The sequence below is a fragment of the Bombina bombina genome, chromosome 12 (assembly GCF_027579735.1).
Source record: "Bombina bombina isolate aBomBom1 chromosome 12, aBomBom1.pri, whole genome shotgun sequence".
In the NCBI taxonomy this organism is placed as follows: Eukaryota; Metazoa; Chordata; class Amphibia; order Anura; family Bombinatoridae; genus Bombina; species Bombina bombina.
Window position 1 is genome coordinate 11,466,474 of NC_069510.1, and position 21,871 is coordinate 11,488,344.

Below are 21,871 nucleotides of genomic sequence, written 5' to 3' on the forward strand. Positions count from 1 at the left end.
CAACCCAGAATAGGTTGTATGTAGTAACAGTGGAAAAGCTAATAAACCACATCTATGAATGATTTTTTTTCATAATATGTCCAGATATTAGTTCAAATAAAATTAAGAAACAGGACAAATCATCTGCACGCTATAACACAACATTATAAAGCATAAAAAAACAATATAAATGCTGACTATCCATATAACATTAGCCAGAATGAAATATGTATAAACATATCTGGTGAACTTCTCAGCATTATCTAAGTACCATGGGAGACCTAAAACAGATTGCTCGTTTCCATATGATGGACAAGCATCAGAAATGCTGAAAAACCACCTTATAGGAATATATCTATATAAGAAATAAGCATACTTAAACACTGGCAAAGTTATTAGTTCATCCAATAAGTTTCCATAAAATAGATTAAGTATGGGGAAGGCTAGAAATGCCATAACCCACTATTATATGGATAAGTGATCACTGGACATTGAGATAGACCACCAGATAAGACATTTTTCATATAAGAAACGCATAGATAAGCCCTGGGAGTGTTGAGAAATTCCCAGACATGAGAATATGCCATCATTTTTGCAGAGAGATAAACAACATATGTAAAATACTGAAATATCTCAAAAGGGAGAATCATATGTCATTGCACATCAATAAATAATAACCGCAGAAGAAACAGAAGAAATTTAAATGTGTGGCGTATCATAGAGGTAGTACCCAATAATAATCACATCACAATATGGAGTATATTGTAGTATCCCATAGAGGGAAATATGTGTTATTGTACAGCAGTAACATAAATATATGTTATGGGATACTACAATAGGTTACAGATATCTGTAGTTTATTTTCTGTTTTCAATAAGATAAACTATGTATTATTGCACAACAATAAATATAACAGAAAAATATAAGTAAACTCCCATATTATCCCATAAGGAATTAAACAGACTGAGCACATAGAAACTCCCAGAAAGCTGTTCACACCATGGGTACAGCTTAGAGACCAAGGTAAAGCATAAAGAATGCCAAACTACTGTGGCAATTAGATTTACAGCATATACATATGAATGCCCCATAATGTGAAATACATGCAAATACCTGGGTTAGAGATATTGTCACACCATGGAATCTAAAACCTCATAGAAAAAAAATTAAAAAAAAAAAGTTAAAAAAAATAGAATATACACAGATAAGACCGAGCAAAAACCTTCTCTCAGTGAGAGTAACGGCCCAACATGTAATTAAATACAATAATTATAGTGAGCTGATAGCAAGGATAACATTATTACCCCAAATCTATGGAGACTCCTGAAATTCAAATAATAATAACATCCATAGCCCCTCTGCTCCAGTACCCCTTTATAGCTGGGACCTGTCCGCATACACCATTATAGCACAGTCGATAGCGTCACAAAGGCAAACTGAGAAATGGCACTAAAACGTCAGCCCCCACACAGCCACGCTTGGATATAGATAGATAGAGATATAGATGATGATAGAGATATAGATGATGATAGATATATATATATATATATATATATATATATATATATATATATATATATATATATATATATATATATATATATATATATATATATATATATATATATATATATCCCAGCGCTCCCAATATAGATTAAACACAGCTGAAACACAGGTAAAAGAAATAGCCCCATAGGACTATGCTCGTACTGTCCATGTGGAGCTCTGATCTAGATGCGGATAGGGAGTAGTGTGATGAATAAGTGTAATAGCGAGAAAGCTGTAAAGGTCCCAAAAGGAAGAGGACGGAGTTCACCAAAACGGTCCTGCGGTGGGAACAAATCGCTGCTTATGGTACCTTAAACCCCTCTCATTTAACCCCCTTGTCTGTGAAGGTTATAGGCAGTATGCAGTCGCAGGGCTCAAATAAGTGCTGTATATGGACCCCCTAGTCTGAGGCAGCATGCAGATGCTGGGCGGAGAACAAAAGTTGTATAATCACCCTCTTGCTTGTCAGGGTATAAACAGCATGTGCTCCCAAGACTGAGAACAAAGGCTGTATAGTAACCCCCTTGTCTGTGAGGTTATAACTAGCCTGAAGTCTGATTATTTGCTGTCCCGCTCACATAAGGCAACTAAAAACATAAAAATCGGGACTTAACCTTTGCTGAAGGAATACCTTCATCCAGTCTGGGATCCATCTGCTGTCCTTGACAATTTCGCAGCAGCCCCAGGTCTGACAGTAGAATCTTCATCCTGACAGGGACCTGTGACATAAGGAAAATCAGTGTAACTAACACTGTTTGCCTGGTGGGGAGGATAGCATAAGTATATGGGAAGGAGGCATGGGGAACTTCCCTGCGACATCCAGAAGCTAACATTCACCACAACTCTTACTAAGAGAATGACATGGCTACTAACAGCTCCCCTGTCCTATCTTGTAGGAACTATCCATTGAGGAACGTAAAACCAGAATCTTCAGCAGAGCACCTCTCTCTGCCAACCTCCATGACACGAGGCAAAGAACTACTGAGAGGGTAGGGGGAGTGGGAGGGATATTTTAATCTTCTGTATGGGGTGTCTTTGCCTCCTCCTGGTGAAGTATTTCCCACAGGTTATGAATGTTTTTGTGGACCATCACTGCCATTAGAAGGAAAACATAATTTATGTAAGAACTTACCTGATAAATTCATTTCTTTCATATTAGCAAGAGTCCATGAGCTAGTGACGTATGGGATATACATTCCTACCAGGAGGGGCAAAGTTTCCCAAACCTTAAAATGCCTATAAATACACCCCTCACCACACCCACAATTCAGTTTAACAAATAGCCAAGAAGTGGGGTGATAAGAAAAAAGTGCGAAAGCATATAAAATAAGGAATTGGAATAATTGTGCTTTATACAAAAAAATCATAACCACCACAAAAAAGGGAAGGCCTCATGGACTCTTGCTAATATGAAAGAAATGAATTTATCAGGTAAGTTCTTACATAAATTATGTTTTCTTTCATGTAATTAGCAAGAGTCCATGAGCTAGTGACGTATGGGATAATGACTACCCAAGATGTGGATCTTTCCACGCAAGAGTCACTAGAGAGGGAGGGATAAAATAAAGACAGCCAATTCCTGCTGAAAATAATCCACACCCAAAATAAAGTTTAATGAAAAACATAAACAGAAGATTCAAACTGAAACCGCTGCATGAAGTACTTTTCTACCAAAAACTGCTTCAGAAGAAGAAAATACATCAAAATGGTAGAATTTAGTAAAAGTATGCAAAGAGGACCAAGTTGCTGCTTTGCAAATCTGATCAACCGAAGCTTCATTCCTAAACGCCCAGGAAGTAGAAACTGACCTAGTAGAATGAGCTGTAATCCTTTGAGGCAGAGTTTTACCCGACTCGACATAGGCATGATGAATTAAAGATTTCAACCAAGATGCCAAAGAAATGGCAGAAGCTTTCTGGCCTTTTCTAGAACCGGAAAAGATAACAAATAGACTAGAAGTCTTTCGGAAAGACTTAGTAGCTTCAACATAATATTTCAAAGCTCTAACAACATCCAAAGAATGCAACTATTTCTCCTTAGAATTCTTAGGATTAGGACATAATGAAGGAACCACAATTTCTCTACTAATGTTGTTGGAATTCACAACCTTAGGTAAAAATTCAAAAGAAGTTCGCAACACCGCCTTATCCTGATGAAAAATCAGAAAAGGAGACTCACAAGAAAAGAGCAGATAATTTAGAGACTCTTCTGGCAGAAGAGATCGCCAAAAGGAACAAAACTTTCCAAGAAAGTAATTTAATGTCCAATGAATGCATAGGTTCAAACGGAGGAGCTTGAAGAGCCCCCAGAACCAAATTCAAACTCCAAGGAGGAGAAATTGACTTAATGACAGGTTTTATACGAACCAAAGCTTGTACAAAACAATGAATATCAGGAAGATTAGCAATCTTTCTGTGAAAAAGAACAGAAAGAGCAGAGATTTGTCCTTTCAAAGAATTTGCGGATAAACCTTTATCTAAACCATCCTGAAGAAACTGTAAAATTCTCGGAATTCTAAAAGAATGCCAAGAAAAATGATGAGAAAGACACCAAGAAATATAAGTCTTCCAGACTCTATAATATATCTCTCTGGATACAGAGCCTGTAACATAGTATTAATCACAGAGTCAGAGAAACCTCTTTGACCAAGAATCAAGCGTTCAATCTCCATACCTTTAAATTTAAGGATTTGAGATCCTGATGGAAAAAAGGACCTTGCGACAGAAGGTCTGGTCTTAGCGGAAGAGTCCACGGATGGCAAGAGGCCATCCGGACAAGATCCGCATACCAAAACCTGTGAGGCCATGCCGGAGCTACCAGCAGAACAAACGAGCATTCCTTCAGAATCTTGGAGATTACTCTTGGAAGAAGAACTAGAGGCGGAAAGATATAGGCAGGATGATACTTCCAAGGAAGTGATAATGCATCCACTGCTTCCGCCTGAGGATCCCGGGATCTGGACAGATACCTGGGAAGTTTCTTGTTTAGATGAGACGCCATCAGATCTATTTCTGGAAGCTCCCACATTTGAACAATCTGAAGAAATACCTCTGGGTGAAGAGACCATTCGCCCGGATGCAACGTTTGGCGACTGAGATAATCCGCTTCCCAATTGTCTATACCTGGGATATGAACCGCAGAGATTAGACAGGAGCTGGATTCCGCCCAAACCAGAATTCGAGATACTTCTTTCATAGCCAGAGGACTGTGAGTCCCTCCTTGATGATTGATGTATGCCACAGTTGTGACATTGTCTGTCTGAAAACAAATGAACGATTCTCTCTTCAGAAGAGGCCAAGACTGAAGAGCTCTGAAAATTGCACGGAGTTCCAAAATATTGATCGGTAATCTCACCTCCTGAGATTCCCAAACTCCTTGTGCCGTCAGAGATCCCCACACAGCTCCCCAACCTGTGAGACTTGCATCTGTTGAAATTACAGTCCAGGTCGGAAGAACAAAAGAAGCCCCCTGAATTAAACGATGGTGATCTGTCCACCACGTTAGAGAGTGTCGTACAATCGGTTTTAAAGATATTAATTGAGATATCTTTGTGTAATCCCTGCACCATTGATTCAGCATACAGAGCTGAAGAGGTCGCATGTGAAAACGAGCAAAGGGGATCGCGTCCGATGCAGCAGTCATAAGACCTAGAATTTCCATGCATAAGGCTACCGAAGGGAATGATTGTGACTGAAGGTTTCGACAAGCTGAAATCAATTTTAGACGTCTCTTGTCTGTCAAAGACAGAGTCATGGACACTGAATCTATCTGGAAACCCAGAAAGGTTACCCTTGTCTGAGGAATCAATGAACTTTTTAGTGAATTGATCCTCCAACCATGATCTTGAAGAAACAACACAAGTCGATTCGTATGAGATTCTGCTAAATGTAAAGACTGAGCAAGTACCAAGATATCGTCCAAATAAGGAAATACCACAATACCCTGTTCTCTGATTACAGACAGAAGGGCACCGAGAACCTTTGTAAAAATTCTTGGAGCTGTAGCTAGGCCAAACGGCAGAGCCACAAACTGGTAATGCTTGTCCAGAAAAGAGAATCTCAGGAACTGATAATGATCTGGATGAATCGGAATATGCAGATATGCATCCTGTAAATCTATTGTGGACATATAATGCCCTTGCTGAACAAAAGGCAAGATAGTCCTTACAGTTACCATTTTGAACGTTGGTATCCTTACATAACGATTCAATATTTTTAGATCCAGAACTGGTCTGAAGGAACTCTCCTTCTTTGGTACAATGAAGAGATTTGAATAAAACCCCATCCCCTGTTCAAGAACTGGAACTGGCATAATTACTCCAGCCAACTCTATATCTGAAACACATTTCAGAAATGCTTGAGCTTTCACTGGATTTACTGGGACACGGGAAAGAAAAAATCTCTTTGCAGGAGGTCTTATCTTGAAACCAATTCTGTACCCTTCTGAAACAATGTTCTGAATCCAAAGATTGTGAACAGAATTGATCCAAATTTCTTTGAAAAAACGTAACCTGCCCCCTACCAGCTGAGCTGGAATGAGGGCCGCACCTTCATGTGGACTTAGAAGCTGGCTTTGCTTTTCTAGAAGGCTTGGATTTATTCCAGACTGGAGATGGTTTCCAAACTGAAACTGCTCCTGAGGATGAAGGATCAGGCTTTTGTTCTTTGTTGAAACGAAAGGAACGAAAACGATTATTAGCCCTGTTTTTACCCTTAGATTTTTTATCCTGTGGTAAAAAAGTTCCTTTCCCACCAGTAACAGTTGAGATAATAGAATCCAACTGAGAACCAAATAATTTGTTACCCTGGAAAGAAATGGAAAGTAGAGTTGATTTAGAAGACATATCAGCATTCCAAGTTTTAAGCCATAAAGCTCTTCTAGCTAAAATAGCTAGAGACATATACCTGACATCAACTCTGATAATATCAAAAATGGCATCACAGATAAAATTATTAGCATGTTGAAGAAGAATAATAATATTATGAGAATCATGATCTGTTACTTGTTGCGCTAAAGTTTCCAACCAAAAAGTTGAAGCTGCAGCAACATCAGCCAATGATATAGCAGGTCTAAGAAGATTACCTGAACACAGATAAGCTTTTCTTAGAAAGGATTCAATTTTCCTATCTAAAGGATCCTTAAACGAAGTACCATCTGACGTAGGAATAGTAGTACGTTTAGCAAGGGAAGAAATAGCCCCATCAACTTTAGGGATTTTGTCCCAAAATTCTAATCTGTCAGACGGCACAGGATATAATTGCTTAAAACGTTTAGAAGGAGTAAATGAATTACCCAAATTATTCCATTTTCTGGAAATTACTTCAGAAATAGCACCAGGAACAGGAAAAACTTCTGGAATAACCACAGGAGAGTTAAAGACCTTATCTAAACGTTTAGATTTAGTATCAAGAGGACCAGAATCCTCAATTTCTAAAGCAATTAGTACTTCTTTAAGTAAAGAACGAATAAATTCCATTTTAAATAAATATGAAGATTTATCAGCATCAATCTCTGAGACAGAATCCTCTGAACCAGAAGAGTCATTAGAATCAGAATGATGATGTTCATTTAAAAATTCATCTGTATAAAGAGAAGTTTTAAAAGATTTTTTATGTTTACTAGAAGGAGGAATAACAGACATAGCCTTCTTGATGGATTCAGAAACAAAATCTCTTATGTTATCAGGAACATTCTGAACATTAGATGTTGATGGAACTGCAACAGGTAATGGTACATTACTAAAGGAAATATTATCTGCATTAACAAGTTTGTCATGACAATTAATACAAACAACAGCTGGAGGAATAGCTACCAAAAGTTTACAGCAGATACACTTAGCTTTGGTAGTTCCAGCACCAGACAGCGATTTTCCTGAAGTATCTTCTGACTCAGATGCAACGTGAGACATCTTGCAATATGTAAGAGAAAAAACAACATATAAAGCAAAATTGATCAAATTCCTTAAATGACAGTTTCAGGAATGGGAAAAAATGCCAGTGAACAAGCTTCTAGCAACCAGAAGCAATAAATAATGAGACTTAAATAATGTGGAGACAAAAGCGACGCCCATATTTTTTTAGCGCCAAATAAGACGCCCACATTATTTGGCGCCTAAATGCTTTTGGCGCCAAAAATGACGCCACGTCCGGAACGCCGACATTTTTTGGCGCAAAAGAACGTCAAAAATGACGCAACTTCCGGCGACACGTATGACGCCGGAAACAGAAAAGATTTTTTGCGCAAAAAAAGTCTGCGCCAAAAATGACGCAATAAAATGAAGCATTTTCAGCCCCCGCGAGCCTAACAGCCCACAGGCAAAAAAGTCAAATCTTTAAGGTAAGAAAAATATTTGATTCAAATGCATTATCCCAAATATGAAACTGACTGTCTGAAAATAAGGAATGTTGAACATCCTGAGTCAAGGCAAATAAATGTTTGAATACATATATTTAGAACTTTATTAAAAAAGTGCCCAACCATAGCTTAGAGTGTCACAGAAAATAAGACTTACTTACCCCAGGACACTCATCTACATGTTTGTAGAAAGCCAAACCAGTACTGAAACGAGAATCAGCAGAGGTAATGGTATATATAAGAGTATATCGTCGATCTGAAAAGGGAGGTAAGAGATGAATCTCTACGACTGATAACAGAGAACCTATGAAATAGATCCCGTAGAAGGAGACCATTGAATTCAAATAGGCAATACTCTCCTCATATCCCTCTGACATTCACTGCACGCTGAGAGGAAAACCGGGCTCCAACCTGCTGCGGAGCGCATATCAACATAGAATCTAGCACAAACTTACTTCACCACCTCCATAGGAGGCAAAGTTTGTAAAACTGAATTGTGGGTGTGGTGAGGGGTGTATTTATAGGCATTTTAAGGTTTGGGAAACTTTGCCCCTCCTGGTAGGAATGTATATCCCATACGTCACTAGCTCATGGACTCTTGCTAATTACATGAAAAATACAATTTCACAAATCAAAGGGACCATAACCAAAGACCACAAATAAATGGCACCTTACCCAGCCAGTAGTTCTTATAGTTGGCCGTGTCATATAGGTGATCTGGCAGGAGAATCAGCTTCCCTTCTTCAATGTCTGAGTAACTGTAGATATCTGGGTTGTCAAACAGGCCAAGCTCAATGACCTTAAACAGACAAGTGAAAACTTCCTGTAGGTCGTAGTAATCATCGCGGTCCACCTTCCCCTGAGCCCTTGCGGTTACTATGGCCCAGCGACGGATCTAGCGAATGATACAATTGGGCAGAATTACATATCACAGCTGGTGTTGACACACCCTGAGCACTAACTGAACCCATCCTGCGACACGCATGTGTGTATCCCCGAAACGTTACATTAAAGGCACTTCTGAACGTCCAGAGAGTGCAAGCCTGTTGCTGTTTATTTCATTTCTGGTATGTGCGCAAGAGTGTGAATATTCAGATAGAGCAGCAATTTTAAGCAACTTTCTAATTTGCTCCTTTTATAATTTCTGTTCTCTTGGTATCTATTTGTAAAGCAGGAATGGAAGCTTAAGAGTCCCTGGGTAGCGCTTACAGATTGGTGGCTTATGTAGTCACCAATCAGCAAAAGCTACCCAGAATGCTGAACAAACAATGGGCCGTTTCCTAAGCTTACATTCCTGCTTTTTCAAATAAAGATAACAAGAGAACAAAGAAAAATTGATAATAGGTGTAAATTAGAAAGTTGATTAGAATTGCATGTTCTATCTGAATAATGAAAGAAAAAATGAAATGACACATTAAAGTGAATGTCAATTTTGATGAATTAGTGCCCGGTTTTTAATAATCCTATTAAAAACAAGGGCACTTTAATTCATCAAAATTGACATTTCACTTCTTTTCTTCAAAAACTTACCTTTTAATCCTTACAGCCGCTCCAGCGATTCCCCCGGCCGTCGGAAGCCTCTGCAGACGTCAGAAATGACAAACCCGGCTTCCTCCAATAGCGGCTTCCCCCCAGGGAATCTTGGCCTGATGCAACACCGTGATTGGAGGAAGCGGGATTCGTCATTTTGGACCCGCGAACACGGCTTGTGACGGGCGGAGGAAGTGCTGGAGCAGCTGCCAGGATTACAAGGTAAGTTTTTGAAGAAAACGTGTGAAATGTCAATTTTGATTAATTAAAGTGCCCTTGTTTTAATAGGATTATTAAAAACCGGGCACTAATTCATCAAAATTGACATTCACTCTAACCATAAAAAAGTGAGTGAGCTATTCCGCTATAACAATTGTCCCTACAGCTACGGTCTATGCCTGCAGGCTAAATTAAGGCTGGCTATACAGTACTCACGTTCTCGTTCGGGAAGACTAGCAGTAAATACACGCCAGGAAGCTTTTCATACACCAGAAAGGGGTTGTTGACTTGCTCCATCTTACACAGGGCATCAGCACACAGCTCACCTAGAATTCACAAAACAAGGTTTAATCCAATTAACTTTGATTATGATTTCTGGCTATATCTGACACGTCAGACTATTCTAGCAAATAATGATGGCTATATCTGTGACAGTACAGACTAGGTAACAAATAATGATGGCTATATCTGTGACAGTACAGACTAGGTAACAAATAATGATGGCTATAACTGTGACAGTACAGACTAGGTAACAAATAATGATGGCTATATCTGTGACAGTACAGACTAGGTAACAAATAATGATGGCTATATCTGTGACAGTACAGACTAGGTAACAAATAATGATGGCTATATCTGTGACAGTACAGACAAGGCTAACAAATAATGATGGCTATATCTGTGACAGTACAGACTAGGTAACAAATAATGATGGCTATATCTGTGACAGTACAGACAAGGCTAACAAATAATGATGGCTATATCTGTGACAGTACAGACTAGGTAACAAATAATGATGGCTATATCTGTGACAGTACAGACTAGGCTAACAAATAATGATGGCTATATCTGTGACAGTACAGACTAGGTAACAAATAATGATGGCTATATCTGTGACAGTACAGACTAGGTAACAAATAATGATGGCTATATCTGTGACAGTACAGACAAGGCTAACAAATAATGATGGCTATATCTGTGACAGTACAGACTAGGTAACAAATAATGATGGCTATATCTGTGACAGTACAGACTAGGTAACAAATAATGATGGCTATATCTGTGACAGTACAGACTAGGTAACAAATAATGATGGTTATATCTGTGACAGTACAGACTAGGTAACAAATAATGATGGCTATATCTGTGACAGTACAGACTAGGTAACAAATAATGATGGCTATATCTGTGACAGTACAGACTAGGTAACAAATAATGATGGCTATATCTGACAGTACAGACAAGGCTAACAAATAATGATGGCTATATCTGTGACAGTACAGACTAGGCTAGCAAATAATGATGGCCAGGGGCGGTTTTACACAGGGGCCAGATGTGCTAATTTCCTATGCAAATATTTACATTGATTTAATTTTGAGACATGGAGGATTTTAATTTCAGTTTTCTATCTCCCCCCATAATTTTAATGAATTTTGGTTTAACCATGAAAATAGCTTTACCAGTGCAGCAACCAGAAATCTATCTCCTACTGATGAGTGCCAAAAAGAACGAAACAGGCTTGTCTAGTGAGTGATTTCTGGTTTGCTGTAATAATCCTGTTAAAAGGATCGCTTTGTCAAAACAGTATTTTGAAGCAAAAAAAATGATAATTTGCATATCTTACCCACAATTCTCTTGTGCATTGGTAACATTGTATATTAAGAATTTCTGGGGAAAAGCAAGCGGGGATACTTGCCTAGATGTGCTAATTTCCTATGCAAATATTTACATTGATTTAAGTGTGTGTGTGCTTTTTTTTTTTTTTTTTTTTTTTTTTTTTTTTATCTTGTCATTTTTTTCATGCACGTACATTTCTTTTTTAAGACACGATGAGTCCACGGATCATCTTCATTACTAATAGGATATTCACCTACTTGTCAGCAGGAGGAGGCAAAGAGCACCACAGAAGAGCTGTTAAATAGCTCCTCCCTTCCCTCCCACTCCAGTCATTCTCTTTGCCTACGTTAGTGATAGGAAGTGGTAAAGTGAGGTGTTAGATTAGATTCTTCAATCAAGAGTTTATTATTTTTAAAGTAGTACAAGATTGTGCTGCTTTGTCCTAGGGTGTAGCCGTAGTCCTCATCAATCTCTTTAGTAGGGCTTTGGTGGCTTTAGAGCAATGGGAACTTGTGGGACATAATTCTCACTGCGCCTCCCATACATTTATGCTGCCCTTATCCTGATGGCCTAAGCAATCTTACTCAGGGTTTATCATTTTCCACAGGGCTATGGGAGGGAGAGGACCTCTTAAACCTGCTGGACTGTCCTGCTGTCGGCACTTTAATTGTATATCTATAACATATAAGGCTCAGGCAAGAGGCTCTTTTATGTTGGGACATCAGGCCCTCTGTATTTGGAGGGTATTGGACAGTCATAAGTACAGGCACTGGGGCTGGGAGTTAAAAGGGACAGTCTAGGCCAAAATAAACTTTCATGATTCAGATAGAGCATGTAATTTTAAACAATTTTCCAATTTACTTTAATCACCAATTTTGCTTTGTTCTCTTGGTATTCTTAGTTGAAAGCTTAACCTAGGAGATTCATATGCTAATTTCTTAGACCTTGAAGCCCACCTCTTTCAGATTGCATTTTAACAGTTTTTCACCACTAGAGGGTGTTAGTTCACGTATTTCATATAGATAACACTGTGCTTGTGCACGAGAAGTTATCTGGGAGCAGGCACTGATTGGTTAGACTGCAAGTCTGTCAAAAGAACTGAAAAAAGGGGCAGTTTGCAGAGGCTTAGATACAAGGTAATCACAGAGGTTAAAAGTATATTAATATAACTGTGTTGGTTATGCAAAACTGGGAAATGGGTAATAATGGGATTATCTATCTTTTAAAACAATAAAAATTCTGGTGTAGACTGTCCCTTTAAGCTCAAAATTGTTTCTGGTGGGGTTTTTTTCCCTAACAGTTTAACTGTTAAGTCGATCAGGTTAGGAGTCGTCAGTAACACCCACGATGGGCGGGGCTATCGTTTCGCGCACTTCCTGTAAGCTGCGCAGTCTTAAGCCTTTTCTAGTATATTATGGATGTCAGAACAGCGTGGCACTAGAATCGCATGGTTTTTGATAAAATTGAGCAAGCAGTTTTAGCGTTATTGGGGTCGTAACAATCTGGATCGTTCGTCTAAAGAACTAACAGGGAGTGAGCCCGGTTGGCAGGTAGGCGCCTCAGCAGAGCTGCTGAGGTGTTAAGGTGTCTGAAATTTACGTTAGTTAGTTTGTGAGGTGTGTTTTTTTCATATGCAATAAAAAAAAAGTTACCTTTTAAATTTTAAACAGACAGTAACGTTTTATGTAATCAAATTTCTCTGGGTGAAAATAATTTGAGTAGCTTAAGATCTTTTTGGTCACGTTTTTCCTCATGTAGTAAAAAAGTTACCTTTTAACTTTTAAAGAGACAGTAACGTTTTATTGTAATATTTTTTTGGGGGGTAAATGCAAATTTTTATTACATTGTCATCTTATTGTGCCTCAGTATGGACACAGGAGCCTTCCATAAGGTTACTTACTCCATGTGTTTGGATGCAAATGTGGAACCACCAATCCGTTTCTGTCCCTCATGTATTGAGAGGGCATTAAGTTATAGGGAAAAAAAAATTCTGAGCAAAATTTTCAAACTGCAGATGCTTCTCAGGAGTCTAATGATGAGATTCAGAGTATGCCGCAGCTTTCTCCTCATTAGTCCCAATCTTTAACGCCCACTCAAGCAGTGCCCTGTACTTCTGCTCTAGCGCCCGCTGGAGTTACCTTAAAAGACATAGCTGCGCTTAGGTCTTCCACAATTTCTGCCTTTCCTATGCTGCAAGGCAAACGTAAGAGGAAGGCCAGACATGCAGTAGGTGAGGTTTCTGATACAATTGTGGTGATCTCGGACGTACCCCCCCAGGGAACTGAGGAGGAGGGTATTGAGGTTCAATCAGAAGGCAAAATTTCAGATTCAGAAAGTTCATTACCTCTGACTAACTCAGAGGTTGTAACTTTTCGGTTTAATATAGAACACCTCCGCCTGTTGCTTAGGGAGGTTTTGGTTACTTTAGACGACTGTGATTCCACAGTAGTGGTCGCTCCTGTGAAGTCGGGTAAATTGGACAGATATTTCGAAGTTCCCTCTTACTCAGATGTTTTTCCGGTGCCAAAGTGAGCTTCGGAGGTTGTTTCTAAGGAATGGGAGAAACCAGGTATTCCCTTCTCTCCCTCTCCTATTTTTAAAAAGATGTTTCCCATAGCTAACTCTTACAAGGAGGTTTGGAAAACAGTTCATAAAGTGGAAGGGGCTGTTTCCACTTTAGCCAAGAGAACTACTATTCCCATTGAGGATAGTTGTGCTTTTAAAGATCCTATGGACAAAAAGATGGAGGGTTTGCTTAAAAAGATTAATGTTCACCAGGGTCTGCTATTGCAACCAGCTGCGTGCATTGCTACTGTCACTAGTGCAGCAGCATATTGGTTTGATGCTCTGTCTGAGTCTCTCAGGACTGAGACTCCCCTAGAAGAGATCCAAGACAGGATCAAAGCTAATGCTTTTATTACGGACGCTTCCTTGCAAATTACTAAACTGGCAGCTAAGAATTCGGGTTTTTCTATCCTAGCCTGCAGAGCCTTATATAGTTAAAACCTTGGTCTGCGGACGTTTCATCTAAATCTAAGCTTCTAGTGATTCCTTACAAAGGGAAGACTTTGTTTGGACCTGGCCTGACAGAAATTATCTCCGATATCACGGGAGGTAAGGGTCATCTCCTTCCTCAGGATAAGACAAACTAACAAAAAGGACGACAGAGTAATTTTCGTTCCTTTCAAAATTTCAAGGGAAATGCTCCCTCTTCCTCCTCTAAGCAGGAGCAATCTAAATATACATGGAGACTCAGCCAGTCTTGGAACAAAAGTAAACAGTCCAAGAACCTGCTATTGAATCCAAGACAGCATGAAGGGCATGCCCCCGATCCGGGACCGGATCTGGTAGAGGCAGACTTTCCTTCTTCGGTAAGGCTTGGGTTTGGGACATTCAGGATCCCTGAGCAATAGAAATAGTGTCTCAGGGATACAAATTGGAGTTCAAAAGTTTTCTTCGTTTCTGCTTTCAAGATTATCTGCAGACCAGACAAAAAGAGAGGCGTTCTTACATTGTGTAGGAGATCTCTCTGCCATGGGAGTGATTGTTCCCGTTCCAGTTCAAGAACAGGGTGAGGGGTTTTATTCCAATCTGTTCGTGGTTCCGAAAAAGGAGGGAAGCTTCAGACCAAATTTAGATCTAAAAAGTCTAAACAAATTTCTCAGGGTTCCGTCCTTCAAGATGGAAACTATACGTTCCATTCTTCCCTTAAAGGGCCACTGTAAGTAAATATTTTCTATGCCTGTTACTAACTACCCCAAATACGCTTTTTATCAATAGCATTTTATTAACATATCTCTACCGTATATCAGAAATCTTGTCTGCAAATTTAATTTTTTTCCAAACCCACTCCGTGGGTATCCTTTGCTCTGTACCAATCAGTTTACAATACCTAGGTTTCAAAATGGCGCTTTAAACACAAAGTTATTGGTTTAAGTATTTTGAACACTCAGTGCTGAAAATAGTGGGCAGGATAACGTGACATCATCAGCGAATAAAAGATATAACTTTTAGAATGTTATGAAACTTCGTTTTGGAGAAAATATAGGTCAGTAGGTTTTAAATTAATGTTTATTAACTTTAATATGTTAGTTGTTTATTTTAAAAATTAAAACAGAAAGTAATCCTTTAATCCAGGAGGGTCAATTCATGACAACAGTGGGTTTAAAGGACGCGTACCTACATTCACAGGGATCATCACAAATTCCTACGGTTTCCCTTCCAGGACAAACACTTCCAGTTTGTGGCTCTTCCTTTTGGCCTGGCCACTGCCCCCAGAGTCTTCACAAAGGTTCTGGGGTCTCTGTTGGCGGTGCACCAGGCACGGGGGATTGGGGTGGCACCATATCTGGACGACATTCTAGTCCAGGCGCCGTCCTTTCAACAAGCAAGATCTCACTCCAACATAGTGGTATCTTTCCTGAGATTTCACGGGTGGAAGATAAATTTGGGAAAGAGTTCTTTAGTTCCAGACACAAGAGTCACGTTCTTGGGGACCATAATAGACTCATTGTCCATGTAGATTTTTCTGACAGAAGTCAGGAAATCAAAGATTATCAATACTTGTCTAGTCCTTCAGTCCACTCCTCGGCCGTCAGTGGCCCAGTGCATGGAGTTAATCGGGCTGATGGTAGGGGCAATGGACATCATCCCGTTTGCTCGTTTCCATCTCAGACCTCTGCAGTTAAGCATGCTCAGGCAATGGAACTGGGATTGTGCAGATTTGTCTCCTCAAATTATTCTGGAGCAGGAGACAAGAGACTCACTTCTATGGTGGTTGTCTCTGGATCATCCTTCCCAAGGAACCTGCTTTAGCAAGCCATCTTGGGTGATTGTGACAACAGGCACCAGCCTTCTGGGGTGGGGAGCAGTCTGGGGTTCTCTCAAGGCACAGGGAGTTTGGACACGGTCAGAGTCTGCTCTTCCTATAAACATTCTGGAGCTGAGGGCGATCTTCAATGCTCTTCTGGCCTGGCCCCAGTTAGCCTCATTCCGGATTAACAGGTTCCAGTCAGACAACATAACTTCATCAAGGAGGAATGAGGAGTTCCTTAGCGATGACGGAAGTAGCAAAAATAATCCAATGGGCAGAAGCCCACTCTTGTTGCCTGTCGGCGATCCACATCCCAGGGGTGGACAATTGGGAGGCGGATTTCTTGAGCAGACAGATCTTCCATTCGGGGGGAGTGGGAACTCCATCCGGAAGTGTTTTCAAACCTAATTCTCAAATGGGGTCTACCGGAATTGGATTTCATGGCATCCCGCCAGAATGCCAAGCTCCCAAGATACGGGTCGAGGTCTAGGGACCCCCAGGCGGAACTGATAGATGCTCTGGCGGTTCCTTGGACCTTCAGTCTAGTATACCTTTTCCTCTGTTTGTTCTTCTTCCTTGGGTAATTGCCCGAATCAAACAGGAAAGGGCTTTGGTGATCCTCATAGCTCCGGCGTGGCCTCGCAGGATTTTGTATGTGGATCTGGTGGAGATGGAATCTCTGCCACCTTGGAGACTTCCATTGAGGAAGGACCTTCTGATTCAAGGGCCCTTCCTTCACCCAAATCTAGTTTCTCTGAAACTGACAGCTTGGAGATTGAACGTTTAATTTTAGCCAAGCGGGGTTTTTCTGATTCGGTTATAGACACCACGGTTCAGGCTCGTAAGCCTGTGACTAGAAGGATTTACCATAAGATCTGGCGTAAATACCTTTATTGGTGTGAATCCAAGGGCTACTCATTGAGTAGGGTGAAGATTCCTAGGATTTTGTCTTTTCTCCAAGAAGGTTTGGAGAAAGGTTTATCAACGAGTTCCTTGAAGGGTCAAATCTCAGCTTTATCGGTTTTGTTTCACAAACGTCTGGCGGATGCCCCAGATGTTCAGTCTTTTGTCAGGACTTGGTCAGGATCAGGCTTGTGTTTAAACCAGTTACTCCTCCAAGGAGTCTGAATTTAGTTCTCAACGTTCTTCAACGGCCTCCATTTGAGCCTATGCATTCCTTAGATATTAAGTTGTTATCTTGGAAAGTTTTATTTCTTGTTGCTATTTCTTCTGCCCATAGAGTGTCGGAACTCTCTGCATTGCAATACGACTCTCCTTATCTTATTTTCCACTCAGATAAGGTAGTGTTAGGTACTAAATTAGGATTTCTTCCTAAGGTTGTTTCTGATCGCAACATTAATCAGGAGATTATCGTCCCTTCCTTGTGTCCTAATCCTTCTTCTCAGAAAGAACGACTTCTGCACAATTTGGACATGGTCCGTGCTCTAAAGTATTACCTGCATGCAACTAAGGAGTGACTTTCGTCAGTCTTCTTCTTTGTTCGTGATTTTCTCTGGAAAGCGTAAGGGACAGAAAGCTATGGCTACTTCTCTTTCTTTTTGGCTGAAGAGTATTATCCGTCTTGCATATGAGAATGCTGGACAGCAGTCTCCCGTCAGAGTTACGGCTCATTCCCCGAGGGCTGTTGCTTCCTCATGGGCATTCAAAAATGAAGCTTCTATGGAACAGATTTGCAAGGCTGCAACTTGGTCCTCTCTTCACACTTTTTCAAAGTTCTACAAGTTTGACACTTTTGCCTCGCCTGAGGCTGCTTTTGGGAGAAAGGTTCTTCAAGCAGTGGTGCCTTCCGTTTAGGTTCCCTGTCTTGTCCCGTATCATCTGTGTACTCTAGCTTGGGTATTGAATCCCATTAGTAATTAAGATGATCCGTGGACTCCTCGTGTCTTAAAAAAGAAAAGAAAATGTATGCTTACCTGATAAATGTATTTATTTTTTGACACTATGAGTCCACGGCCCGCCCTTCGATCGAATGACTGGAGTGGGAGGGAAGGGAGGAGCTATTTAACAGCTCTGCTGTAGTGCTCTTTGCCTCCTCCTGCTGACCAGGAGGTGAATACCCCATTAGTAATTAAGATGATCCATGGACTCATCATGTCAAAAAAGAAATACATTTATCATTTAAGCATAAATTTATTTTTTTTGATGCCTTAGCATTTTCACGCGCATATTTTGACACGCTAGTTTTTTTGTGCGCATACATTTTTTGACGCACATTAGCCTTCAGTGTTGCATGCATCAGCAAAAACTATATTGCTCCTTCTGTTAAAATAAATAAGAATTTCAGCCAAACAGTCATGAAATGTTTTTGGCCGTGTCTATTTCAACTAAGCGTTAAAGGTCAGTTCAGAGTTTACCTTCTACTAGTTTTTAGCCTGCTAAGGTTAATGTTTCTAGTCTTGAGGCTGCTGTGTCATCAGAGGGGGTGATTTTTTATGTTGATCAAGAGTCTTCCTCTGATCTTTTACTGACATACTTATATTATGTCTTATGTTAGCAAAACATTCCCTTAAAAAGAGAATAAACATGCTTTTCTTACTTCATTTAGGGGTTAGTGATCCCACATTCCTTGGTGTAATTCTGGTCCCTGTTGACGTTTTTGTGATTATATCCAGAAATTGGACTGAGCCAAGTATATTTTTTATTCAGTTTTCAAGGTTTAAGAATTTGTATCCTTTTCAGGCTCCACTTATTCAGCTTTGGAAAGCTATTCCAAAAGTGGTTGGGGTCATTTTTACTCTGGCTAAATGTACTACATTACTTTAGAGGATAGTTCTTCATTTGTAGTCCCTTTAGATAGCAGGTTATAATCCTTCTTTAGAGGATTTATATGCAAGCAAGCTATATTTTCAGTCCAGTAATAAGCTATTGCTGATGTGGCCAACAGTAGGGTCAATGGCTGTACTCACCGACTAGCGGGCTGAGGAGCAAGTATGGGTACTAATCCATACCAGCACAGAGCGCTCCTATACAATAATACTGCCAACAGTAGGGTTGATGGCTGTACTCACTGACTCACGGGCTGAGCAGCAAGTATGTGTACTAATCTATACCAGCACAGAGCACTCATGCAATAATACTGCCAATAGTAGGGTTAATGGATGTACTCACTGACTCGCGGGCTGAGGAGCAAGTATGGTTATTAATCTATCCTAGCACAGAGCGCTCCTATACAATAATACTGCCAACAGTAGGGTTAATGGCTGTACTCACTGACTCGCAGGCTGAGGAGCAAGTTTGGGTACTAATCTATACCAGCACAGAGCGCTCTCATGCAATAATATTGCCAACAGTAAGGTTAATGGCTGTACTCACTGACTCGCGGGCTGAGGAGCAAGTATGGGTACTTCAGAATTTCCAGAATTGGTATCCGCAGGTTGCTCTCAAAATTAGGGCCTGTGTATCCAAATAGCTGCTTCTCCCCATCATCTTCCACCAGGAACAGTTCATCGTCGTCCTCTATCTCTTCGCGCATCGAGTTTTCCAGCTGAACAATCAGTCGGGAGGTTTCCAGCTTCCACAGAGCCTGTCAGAGAGGGGGGGGGGGAAGTGATTACCTATAGTTTACAATGGGACTAAACCTTAAAGATGGAAAGCATAAGTTGGCACTTTTACAATCAGTTCTCATTTATACTTAGAGCACAGATGTCACTACACCTAGCGTCACAATCTTTCCGTTACCTTGTGTAGGTGCGGTAACTCATCCCTGACCCGATGGTACTCCACCACACATTCCATACAGTAACTGAGGTCATCGTTGGCGCCTTGAAAATCATCATCTCTCAACTCCTTAGCTGCATATCTCTTCAGTAGGTCTGTGGTAACGGAACCACCAGGAGTGCACCATCGACATGTGCTCATCCTCCTGTTGTGCACAGATATACAACATGAGTACAATGGCACAACACTTCAGAGTGTATCTGCATAGCCATCACATATAAAAAAGAAGTATTACCACAAAGGGAAACTGTACCCCTCTAAATATTCTACAATGTAATATGCAGATGTTATACTAATATTACTACAATTTATCTTTCCAACTATTTCTTTTTTTCCCCAATAACAAAGACAGGTCGGAGTGTATGAAACTATTTCTTTTTTTTCCCGAATAACAAAGACAGGCCAGTGTGTATAAAACTATTTCTTTTTTTCCCCCAATAACAAAGACAGGCCAGTGTGTATAAAACTATTTCTTTTTTTCCCCCAATAACAAAGACAGGCCAGTGTGTATGAAACTATTTCTTTTTTTTCCCCCAATAACAAAGACAGGCCAGAGTGTATGAAACTATTTATTTTTTACCCTAAAAAAACAAAGACAGACCAGGGTGTATGAAACTATTTCTTTTTTTTCCCCCAAAAAAACAAAGACAGACCAGGGTGTATGAAACTATTTCTTTTTTCCCCCCAATAACAAAGACAGGCCAGGGTGTATGAAACTATTTCTTTTTTCCCCCCAATAACAAAGACAGGCCAGGGTGTATGAAACTATTTCTTTTTTTCCCCCCAATAACAAAGACAGGCCAGGGTGTATGAAACTATTTCTTTTTTTCCCCCCAATAACAAAGACAGGCCAGAGTGTATGAAACTATTTCTTTTTTTCCCCCAATAACAAAGACATACCAGAGTGTATGAAACTATTTCTTTTTTTCCCCCCATAACAAAGACAGACCAGAGTGTATGAAACTATTTCTTTTTTCCCCCAATAACAAAGACAGACCAGAGTGTATGAAACTATTTCTTTTTTTCCCCCAATAACAAAGACAGGCCAGGGTGTATGAAACTATTTCTTTTTTTCCCCCAATAACAAAGACAGGCCAGAGTGTATGAAACTATTTCTTTTTTCCCCCAATAACAAAGACAGGCCAGTGTGTATGAAACTATTTCTTTTTTCCCCCAATAACAAAGACAGGCCAGAGTGTATGAAACTATTTCTTTTTTCCCCCAATAACAAAGACAGGCCAGTGTGTATGAAACTATTTCTTTTTTTCCCCCAATAACAAAGACAGGCCAGGGTGTATGAAACTATTTCTTTTTTTCCCCCAATAACAAAGACAGGCCAGAGTGTATGAAACTATTTCTTTTTTCCCCCAATAACAAAGACAGGCCAGTGTGTATGAAACTATTTCTTTTTTCCCCCAATAACAAAGACAGGCCAGAGTGTATGAAACTATTTCTTTTTTCCCCCAATAACAAAGACAGGCCAGTGTGTATGAAACTATTTCTTTTTTTCCCCCAATAACAAAGACAGGCCAGGGTGTATGAAACTATTTCTTTTTTCCCCAAAAAAAACAAAGACAGACCAGAGTGTATGAAACTATTTCTTTTTTTTCCCTAATAACAAAGAAAGGCCAGAGTGTATGAAACTATTTCTTTTTTCCCCAAAAAAACAAAAAGACAGGCCAGGGTGTATGAAACTATTTCTTTTTTTTCCCCAATAACAAAGAAAGGCCAGAGTGTATAAAACTATTTCTTTTTTTCCCCCAATAACAAAGACAGGCCAGGGTGTATGAAACTATTTCTTTTTTTTTCCCCCAATAACAAAGACAGGCCAGGGTGTATGAAACTATTTCTTTTTTTTTCCCCCAATAACAAAGACAGGCCAGAGTGTATGAAACTATTTCTTTTTTGCCCCAATAACAAAGGCAGACCAGAGTGTATGAAACTATTTCTTTTTTTCCCCCAATAACAAAGACAGGCCAGGGTGTATGAAACTATTTCTTTTTTTCCCCCAATAACAAAGACAGACCAGAGTGTATGAAACTATTTATTTTTTCCCCCAATAACAAAGACAGG

At 39.9% G+C, this 21,871-nt stretch overlaps 1 protein-coding gene across 1 annotated transcript in view; it reads right to left on the reverse strand.

The window, feature by feature from the left end:
* The window catches only part of SETX (senataxin), a 136,024-nt gene that overhangs the window by 90,842 nt on the left and 23,311 nt on the right, over nt 1-21,871 (reverse strand). The window contains exons 2-5 of the mRNA XM_053695584.1: nt 19,760-19,943; nt 19,394-19,604; nt 9,847-9,956; nt 8,557-8,776 (exon numbers count right to left, since the gene is read on the reverse strand). Of these exons, the coding sequence (XP_053551559.1) occupies nt 8,557-8,776; nt 9,847-9,956; nt 19,394-19,604; nt 19,760-19,939 (721 nt within the window). The 5' untranslated portion in view covers nt 19,940-19,943. The remainder of the gene's footprint in view (nt 1-8,556; nt 8,777-9,846; nt 9,957-19,393; nt 19,605-19,759; nt 19,944-21,871) is intronic.